Here is a 10,474-nt window from a genome sequence, read left to right on the forward strand (position 1 = left end):
ACATCAATAGAAATGACGAACCGTTTCTTGAAAAATTAGATACTGATCCACTACAAGTTTATGTGGAACAAAATCTTCCACAACAAACAAATAGGTTAGCATTATCATTTTAGTTTTATTGATTTTGTTTTACAAATTTGAAATTATTATTGAATTCATTAAATATTTATTACAGTGATTGTGGAATCTTCACAATTCAATTTGTTGAATTCTTCTTGCACAAAATGATGGGCATGATACCTAATCCATTAGACGAAGAGTTTTACAGGAATAAGTTGTCTGTGGAGTTGTATCTCCATGCAAGGAAAAAACAAGTGGAAGGTTACTTTTCAAATTTGGAATCGGATTAAGTTGATTTTTTTTTTTTTCAGAAGACTTAAAATCAATTCTTTTTTTATTTTTTCCTTTTTTCATAGGCTTGGAATAATGTATTTTTTTTTGATAGATTTGTGATATTTTTTAGTTGTTGGTGTTTTTGGATGAACTACCATATTTATGTTTATATTGAGATGCAATTAACTAGTTTTACTGTTTCTTTTTTGCTTATATATTATGGTGTACTTATGTATAGATACCTAATTTTCTTACTTTCAAACTCTAGTAACCAAATATTAAGTATATAGAATTCAATAACTCGTGTTCTTATAGTGCTACATTTATTTTAAATAAATTATTACAAAGATTAATAAAATATTATTTTTATTTTTTAATGTTTTGGGTAAGGAAAGAGGATACATAGTTAATTATCTGCAAATTTAAAAATACTAATATAATTTGTACTTGTTGTATCATTTTTAAGATTAATAAATACTGAGTAGTATATACAAAAAAAATATTTGTATACTTAAAATACTTGTTAGTATTCTTATACAATTAAGAAAAAATACTAAAGAGTATATAAACAATAAATAAATGGTACTTGCAAGTATAAGAATATTTATTCATACTATCTATTTTGATAATAAAATCTTCCAAAACTGCATGTCTAATTAGGCAAGTTCTTCTAAAGATTGTTGAAGCCGTAGCTCTCGAGGAAGTGTTATCATGGTTGAAGCACGATTTTATGGATAGTATTATCGATTCTGATTGTCTGGTATTGGTACAAGCTGTTATAAGTTGGAATATTTTGTCATCAACATTTTGTGGTGTCGTTGAGGTTTGTAAACATCTTTTATCTTCTTTTATGGATTCTTTACGCTTTAACAAACAATCTGCTAATCAGGCTGCTCATCTTATGGTTAGAGCATCTTATTTATATGCTAATTGTATTTTTTCAGAGTTTAATCTCCCTTTTGATGTTGCTAATATTGTTGAGGCTAGTTGGTCTAGTTAAATAAAATTTACAGTTAAAAAAAAACTTTCCAAAACCACATATCTACTATATCTTTGTTACGGTGGGCTTTTGATTCAATCTCAATCCTGGAATCAAATATTCCTCAACATCCTTACCAACATTTCTCATTAGAGTAAATTGACATTTATTGAAAAAATAACCAACAAATTATAACAAATCTAATAGGAATACCATATGGAGCAGAGTGTACACAACACCTACACCCAGTAAAGCCTTTAACTCAAATGAACCACAACCATTAAATTAACTAATAATATATATATTTAAAATAATCAATGGAGCAATGGTCAATGAAGCAAAAATTCAACTGTGTAATCTCAAATTATCAACAAAAATAAAAAAATCAAACTATCAATTATCAATAGCCGAAATAATCTTTATATCCATCATATTTTTCTGATATGCCCAATAAAATTATTGCACTGGTTTATCTACTAAATAGTATATAAATGATAATTTTTTAATATAAAACACAATAATAAAGATATGGAAAATAACAAAGAATATATATGCATATAAGTAAAATATTAGAACTAATTAAAATAACATCATCACAAATAATGATAAAGACATTCTTATAACTTTATTAAATATTAATTAGGGAACAAAAAAAAAAGTTGTTTAAAAGATTTATAATTAAGTCATCCAAATTTCAAAACATGTAGATAAGAAATATAATACTAAAAGGAAAAATTATCTTCACAGTGGGTAATTTTCACACTTTTTGAATCTTTCTAGGCCTGAAGATAGGAAGATTTTGGCATGATTTTCTGTTGTGTCCTTTCCCTTGACAACGACTACATCTATTTTCAACTTTTTTCTCCAATCGACTACGATATCTTTGCTCTCTAGGTCTTCCTAGTTAACGCCTTGTGGCTGGTGGTAGTATCTCCATTATCTTGATTTCATTAGGTACATTCCATGTTGCAGGATCTCCAAGTGGTAGTACATAGTCTTTGTATGTTGCAACGAATGCTTCTTTTGTGTAGTAATAAGAACAAAAATCATAACAGCTAAGAGATCTCTTCCCTAAAACAGCCATTGCGTGCGAACACAGCATTTCGTCATATTGAAATTTATCACATGAACATGTTTTATTTTGTAAGTCCACAATGAATAATTTCCTACCATCAAGTACTGTGTAAATGACTAGGTTGGATGTCTCAATCTATTCAAAAAAAATGTGATTTGTTAGATAAATGAAAGCCATATTATTCAAAGGGATAATAATGGTTTATTTTACCTTCAGTTTTCTAGACATATTTCTGTAAGTTTTTAAATCAGCTTCAGCTTCAGTTGATAGGTGTGTGAATATTGATGATGCTTTGTCTTTGTTTGCCAAATGCCATCTTTGTACCAGGCATTTTAGAGCTTCAACCAAAGTTCCTACTGGTAACTCTCTTGCAGCCATGAGTGCAGAATTTATTGACTCTGCAATGTTTGATGTCATAGTCGAATAACGCTTGTTCGGGCTGAAGACTCTTGTCCATTTTTCATACCCAACTTCATTTTGCAAATATGGACGGATTCGATCATCAATTTTGTCCAAGTCAGACATATATTTTTCAAATTCAGTCAGGTTGTAAGCTTTACTTGCACCATTGAATGCATCTTTTAATGCCTTCCCACCATTTCTAAATTTCGTTTTGATGTTTTGAAAAAGGTGGAAAGAACAAAAACCATGCATAAGTGTTGGATAAACTTTAGTCTCATCGCGATCAGATTTTATACATTTGCCTTCTCTTTCCCATATGCATTTTTCATTTTACTCATGAACCACTCCCAATAAGCATCATTTCCTTAATCAACAATAGCAAAATCCAGTGGAAATATCCCTCTGTTTGCATTTTGTGAGCTTGCAATTAATAGTGTCCCCCCATAAGCTGACTTTAAGAATGTGTCGTCCACAACAATTATAGGTGTACAATGTTTCCAATTTTGTATAAATATCCCCATTGCAAAAAACATGTACTTGAATCGAAATTCACTTTCAGTTCCAAAATCTGTAATTGTTCCTGCAATCATTATCATAACATTAAAAGTCATATTTTTTTTCCAAATGACTACTATTTAGTATTTAACAACATACACAATATAGTTAAAACAATCACTGTATATAATATATTAATATACCAATCAATATAAACTGTTGGAATGTAAAATGTGTTAAATTTTTTTTACTTCTTAGTAAATTAAGCAACTTAATTTTAATTTTAAAATAAGAAACAAACTAGTAGGAACAAATATACTGTACAATATGATTATTAATTTTTTTGATATTAAATCTAATGCTTAAAATAAATGTACCTGGATTAGTCAATTGAAGCATGTATAAAAATGATGGAAGAGTACTATATGACTCATTAGCTCTCCCCCTTAGCAAATCCAATGCTTTTTCTTTCCCTCTCCAAGCTTTTTGATAAGAAACACATGCACTAAGATCGTTTATCATGTCATCCACTATGTCGTTTGGCCTATACCCCCTTTTTGGATTCATCAGTTTGTTTTTTATGTAATCCCTTACAACATTGCTTGTTGCTTGTCGATGATCACCAGATATAATGTTCAAGGAACAATTATGTGCTTCATCAAACTTTCTAACTTTAAACATACTAGTTTTTCCATATACCGAAGCACGAAAATACCAATGACACTTGTCATCCAAACATGTTAACACATAATCTTGTGTTGAGGAGCGCTTAACTTTATGCTGGTAATTATTTTTCATTGAGTACATACTCATTGCATTGACAAGAACTTGTTTGCTATTAAACACCTGATCGACACTAATAGTATCTGCACAAGGATCCGTAATTATTCCATAAGCAACTGCTTTATCTTTTTTACTCATTCTAGCATCTTCTTCTTCTATGATGTTGTCTGCTATGCTGCTCGCCATTACACACCATGATGGAGATTCACCACGTCCTTCATCATTAATATCTTGATTATTAATATTAGGAATGACGCCTCTAAGCGATTGATCATCTGATAGTATTTCTGTGCAGTTGACTAATAGGAGATAAATTGTTTCATCTTGATTTTTATGTTTCAACTCAATATAGAAATGAAATTCCTTATCATCTCTTATCTTCATTGGCGGTATACCAGATTTTACTTGGAATTCCATAACAATGTTGCACGGTGATTGGTATTACAAAGCTTCAAACAATGTCATTTTCAATTGTTCAAATGAACAATTATTAGGAATTAAAATACCTGTGACTTCAAAATTAACATAATTGCATCGATCCTCCCAATATCCATTATAATACACTATCAAAGTAGTCATATCCATTAAGCTGCATAGACAAATTAATTATTTTTTAGAGTACTATTTTATCTAAATTTATAATAACCAAAAAATATACCATAAAGTATATATATATATATATTTACATTAAGTACATAATTACAATATCGTAATACAATCAGAAATAAAAAAAATGAATACATATACTAGTTGGTACATATTTCATGGACCTTTAACAGAAGAAATATAAAATTAAATTAATATACCAATTAGTATAAACTTTCAGAAAAAAAATATCTTAAGGTATTTTTACTTCTTATTATATAAAATTTTGTTTATGAAAAAAAAAATAGTTAGCTTTTACATATATATATATTATTATGGTAATTTATATATTCCCTAATTGCAATCTATATATATATATAAATGGGTATGCTCTTAATGGGTATTACCCATGTATGGGTATTTTATTCTTGACCATTGGATCAAATATCTAATGGTTGATATTTATAATCATTACTTAAATATTAAAAAATTAATATTTCCTATTTTGTTATTCTCTATATTCCTAAAATAGATAAAACTATTAATAGAAATAAAAAATTTATAAATGGAATTGTTATTTAAAAAATAAAACATACTAAAAAAATTAACAAACTATTTTTTTTTTAATAAAAATCATTTTAAAGATTAAAAAGAAAAAAAAGTGTATATTTATCTTTTTATAAAATTTCTTCATACTAGAATTCTAAATTGTATTACTGAAAATAAAAAAAATAATAATTTTAAGCTTTAAACTGTAATTGTTAGGCTTAAATTAGTCTAAGTTTCGGGTCATATTTCGGTTAGTTTTCACTCTTTGTTTCTAATTTTAGGGCTATATTACGCTTGATTCTTTTGTTTCAGGTCCTCGGGCATTTAAAGAAAGTATGTACAAGAATTGAGGAAAAATGGTGAAAGAATCGAGAAGAAAATCCAAGATTGGTGTCGCTGCCAGTTCCAGTCGCGACGGGGAATTTGCCAGTCGCGACGGGAACTGGCAGAGACATCCCCAAGAACTCAAACTGTAATCCAGTCGCGACTGGGACTCGCCGATCGCGACGGGCGGCGAGAAAGTTTCAAAAAAATTCGAAGTTGAACTCCCGTCGCGACGGGAGCACACCGATCGCGACGGGGACCCAGTGACGGGATTTTTGGGCAGTTTCGTAATTTCACGAATTTTAAAGATGAGAATTGGTTTAAATAGAGGGAGTTCGTGAAAATTAGGGTGGATTCAGAATTGGAACCCTAGAAACAAAGGAGGAGGCTAGGAGAGCGGCTTGTGGCGACCCGGATCAATTGCTTCAACTAGTTCTTTCTCTTCTCTTTAATTTTTCTATGTTCTTTTCTATTTCAATGTTAATTATGGATTTGATTATGGATGTTTTGAACTAAACTCCTATTTAGGGAGAATGAAGAATGTTGTTTAAGTTTTTCCTAGTTAATGATTAAATGCCATTCCTCCATCTTGATTGTGAATACTATTCATATTTGTGTTTAATTTCCATGTGCAAGATTGATCACCTTTTACATGTTTTATGATCTCAATTCGAAATCTGAAAAGTGAGAATTGAGAATGCTAAAATTGGATAGTCTAGGTTTTGATGTGAAACGAAAGTATTTACATAGCCTTTGTGACATTTAGATTATTGCTTAATGCTGATTTCATGTTAGTTTAATTAAGAGATTAATTAGAGAGCATGAGATTTAGAACCTAGAAGATCTGAAAAGAGCTAGGTTAATTCATAATCTGTCATTCACTTCAAGAGAAGGATAGCATTTAGACATTAACATTGGTAACTTAACAACAGGATTCGTCTCCCTATTTTCTTATCTTGATTAATCTTCCTTTGTTATTTTTAATTTTCTGAATTGTCTTATTTAATTCATAAAAAGTATTCTTTTACCAGATAGAATCAATAGTATAATTTAGTAGTAATTAGTCCAATTCCCTGTGGTTCGACCTCACCTGTGTGAGTTTACTACTTGATTGCGTATACTTGCGTAGTGTTTATAAATTATAGCAACAAGTTTTTGGCGCCGTTGCCGGGGAATTGTATAAAGATTAATATTACAAAAAATTATACTAACTTCTACTTTGGTATATTTTCTCTTGCTGATTTTCTAACCTTTTTCTTGCAATATTTTCTTGATCTATTTCAGGAATCATAAGTGTATGCGCCGTCAAGGACAAGCAGTCATATTACCAGTTGATCCTGAAATCGAGAAAACTTGCAGGAGGAATCGAAAGAACAAGAGGCAAGAAAGAGTTTCAGCAACAGCTGAAACATCAGAAATCATGGCTGCCAATGTGAACAATAATGCTGGAAACAATGGGGGTAATAACGGTAATAATGGAGGTGTCGTGGAAGATCAAGCTAATGGCCGTAGCTTGAGAGATTACATTCTCCCTACTCTGACGGGAGTGCAGTCATGTATCAGGCCACCGGCAGTGGATGCAAACAACTTTGAGATTAAACCTGCCATCCTTCAAATGGTGCAGTCTTCAGTTCAGTTTGGTGGCCTCCCTTCTGAAGATCCTAATCTGCATCTTTCTAACTTCATGGAACTTTGTGAAACTTTTAAAGTTAATGGAGTTAGCGATGATGCCATTCGACTGAGATTGTTTCCATTCTCACTCAGAGAATGAGCCAAGAGTTGGTTGAACTCTTTGCCACCCAACTCTATTGCCACCTGGAATGATCTGGCAACAAAATTCTTGTCAAAGTTCTTTCCTCCAGCGAAGTCTGCAAAGCTGAGAGGAGAAATCAATAACTTCTGCCAACAAGATAATGAATCTCTCCATGAGGCTTGGGAGAGGTTTAAAGATCTGATCAGGAGGTGTCCTCATCACGGTATAGAGAAGTGGATGCTGGTTCACAACTTCTACAACGGGTTGGTTGGTAATACTAGAACTCTAATAGATGCAGCAGCGGGCGGAGCTTTTATGAGAAAGAGTGCTAATGAGGCGTATGATCTATTGGAGGAGATGGCTCTAAACAACCAGCAGTGGCCAACTGAAAGGAGTCAATCTAAGAAGGTAGCTGGTGTGTTAGAAGTTGATGCCATCACAAAGTTAACAGCTCAGGTTGAGGCATTGACAAAGCTAATTGCAGGGCAAGCTAAACAAGCCCAAATTGTTTGTGAGTTATGTGGAGGAAGTCATCACTTTTCGGAGTGTCAAGCAGATGTGGATGATTTGCCAATGGATGAAGCTAAGGCCATTGGGAATTTTTCACTGAACAACAACAACAACAATTATGGGTTCAACCAGAATAACAACCGAAGAAATAGTGGGTTCTATCAACAACGCAATCAGAACCAACAGTTTAATCAGCAACAAGCCTCTGGTGGAAATTCTAGTTTGCAAACAGATTTACTGCTCCAGTTTATGACTGAAACTAGATCTTCAATTAAAGACCTGCAGACTCAGATGGGCCAGCTAGCAACTCAGGTAGCAACCCGCCCTCAAGGAAATTTGCCTAGCACAACTGAAGTTAATCCTAAAGAAAACTGCAAAGCAATTACCCTGAGGAGCGGTAAGAAGTATGATGGGCCTAAGTTACCACAACCAGTTGAGGTAGATGAAGAAATAAATGCTCAACCAGTGCAAACACCAACACCAACAGCAGAGAAAGCTACTGAAAGCTCAGCACTACCACAACAGTCTCCACCTATTAGCATTGATCATCATGTGAAAATACCCTATCCTCAGAGGCTCAGAAAGTCAAGCCTAGACAAGCAGTTCACCAAGTTTCTAGAAGTCTTCAAAAGGCTTCACATTAACATTCCCTTTGTTGAAGCTTTAGAGCAGATGCCAAGTTATGTGAAGTTTATGAAGGAAATTTTGTCAAAGAAGAGGAAGATGGAGGATTATGAGACAGTGGCTCTAACTGAAGAGTGCAGCGCTATTCTACAGAAGAAACTCCCTCCAAAGCTCAGAGATCCAGGGAGCTTCACTATTCCTTGTACTATTGGAAAAATTGAAGGAATAAATGCACTATGTGATTTGAGAGCCAGTATAAACTTAATGCCTTTGTCAGTGTTTAAAAGACTGCAGCTGGGTGAAGCAAAGCCAACCACGGTAACTCTTCAATTGGCGGATCGATCACTAGCTCATCCCAGAGGAGTGATTGAGGATGTGTTAGTAAAAGTTGACAAGTTCATCTTTCCAGCTGACTTCATTGTTCTGGATATGGAAGAAGACAGCAATGTTCCTATCATCCTTGGGAGACCTTTCTTGGCAACAGGGAAAGCACTGATTGATGTTCAGAAAGGAGAGTTAAAGCTGAGGGTGCAAGGAGATGAAGTTGTATTTAATGTGCTCAAAGCAATGACCTACCCTACGGCTAGTGACAATTGTTTTGCAATTGATGTGGTGGACCAGTTGGTGGAGACAAAGACGTATATTGAAGACCCTCTTAATCTAACTTTGGTACAAGAGGAGGTGGTGGAACAAGACGGTAAGGAAGCTTATGAGTATGCTATGTGGCTCGACTCTTATGGACCATTGAATAGGGCTGAACATCGGGCGGGTTTACCGGGTTTCGGGTTGGCGGGTTTCGGGTTCACGGGTTTCGGGTTCAAAAAATTGAAACCGAACCCGGACCTGAATAGGGCATGGGTTGGCGGGTTGGCGGGTTGGCGGGTCACGGGTTGGCGGGTTTCGGTTGGTTGGGTTTAGCGGGTTGGCGGGTTGACCCGGTCAACTCAGTCAACTCGGTCAACTCTTTAAAAAAAATTAATTTTTTATTCAAATAATTATTTTTTTTTATTTTTTTTTATTTATTAAATTAAGCATATATAATATAACAATTTGTTCATAGTATCTATTATTGAAGAAAAAAATACATAATCAATCCAACCAACAAACAAACAACCTATTGATAAATTCAAATCAAACTTCATATTCATGTTCATGAATCATGATAAAAGTTAAAACTAAAATATTTCAAAATACATCCATATCCAATATCCATAGTCCATAAAAATCTAAAGTCCATATTATATATATATAAAAAGAGTAATAAAAGAAATATATATATAATATATTTATAAACCGGGTTGGCGGGCCGGTTCGCGGGTTCAACCCGAAACCCGGTACCCCTAAAATCTCAACCCGCCAACCCACCCGAAGGGTACCGGGTTGAACCCAACCCGCCCGAAACTTTTTTAAAAAAAAAATTTTTGCGAGTTCACTAGTTCGGGTTCGGGCGGGTTGCTCGGGTTCGGGTCAAACCCGTTCAAAATGTTCAACCCTACCATTGAATAGAAGATACTATGAAGAGTTAGGAGTCATACCAACAAAGCCTACCCCATCTACTGAAAAGCCTCCTCAACTAGAGTTAAAAGTCCTACCAGATCATCTCAGGTATGAATATTTGGGAGAAAGTAAGACACTTCCTGTCATTGTGGCATCTTCCCTATCTTCTATAGAGACAGACAAGCTATTACGGGTTCTAAGGAAGCATAAGAAAGCCATTGGATGGATATTAGCAGATATTAAAGGGATCAGCCCTTCAACTGTAATGCACAGAATCTTAATGGAGGAAGGAGTGAAGCCTACCATTGATGCACAACGAAGATTAAATCCACCAATGAAGGAGGTTGTCAGAAAAGAAGTCTTAAAGTGGTTAGATGCCGGGGTAGCGTATCCTATTTCAGATAGTAAATGGGTGAGTCCAGTCCAAGTTGTTCCAAAGAAAGGAGGGATGACGGTGGTGAATAATGAAAAGAATGAACTCATCCCAACCAGAACTGTCACGGGATGGAGAATTTGCATTGACTACCGGAAACTCAACAACGCCACAGGAAAAGATCACTTTCCA

At 33.8% G+C, this 10,474-nt stretch overlaps 1 protein-coding gene and 1 non-coding gene across 2 annotated transcripts; both read right to left on the bottom strand.

The window, feature by feature from the left end:
* Nucleotides 1–2,216: 2,216 nt before the first annotated feature.
* LOC115713643 (uncharacterized) lies at nucleotides 2,217–2,912 on the bottom strand. The gene is made up of 2 exons (XM_030642130.2): nucleotides 2,598–2,912; nucleotides 2,217–2,522 (listed from the first exon to the last, which is right to left on the bottom strand). The coding sequence occupies exons 1-2, from the start codon at nucleotides 2,910–2,912 to the stop codon at nucleotides 2,217–2,219; spliced, it is 621 nt and encodes a 206-aa protein (XP_030497990.2).
* A 4,486-nt stretch (nucleotides 2,913–7,398) lies between these two features.
* On the bottom strand, nucleotides 7,399–7,505 carry LOC133037554 (small nucleolar RNA R71). Its single transcript, XR_009687642.1, has one exon. It is a non-coding gene; the product is annotated as a small nucleolar RNA R71 (small nucleolar RNA).
* Nucleotides 7,506–10,474: the final 2,969 nt, after the last annotated feature.

Source organism: Cannabis sativa, chromosome 4 (assembly GCF_029168945.1).
Source record: "Cannabis sativa cultivar Pink pepper isolate KNU-18-1 chromosome 4, ASM2916894v1, whole genome shotgun sequence".
Lineage (NCBI taxonomy): Eukaryota > Viridiplantae > Streptophyta > Magnoliopsida > Rosales > Cannabaceae > Cannabis > Cannabis sativa.

Coding starts and splice junctions, on each gene's coding strand:
- LOC115713643 (XM_030642130.2), bottom strand. CDS start 2,912: ATGTCTGACTTGGACAAAATTGATGATCGAATCCGTCCATATTTGCAA. Junction 2,523..2,597: donor ATATGTCTAGAAAACTGAAG/GTAAAATAAACC, acceptor TTTTTTGAATAG/ATTGAGACATCCAACCTAGT.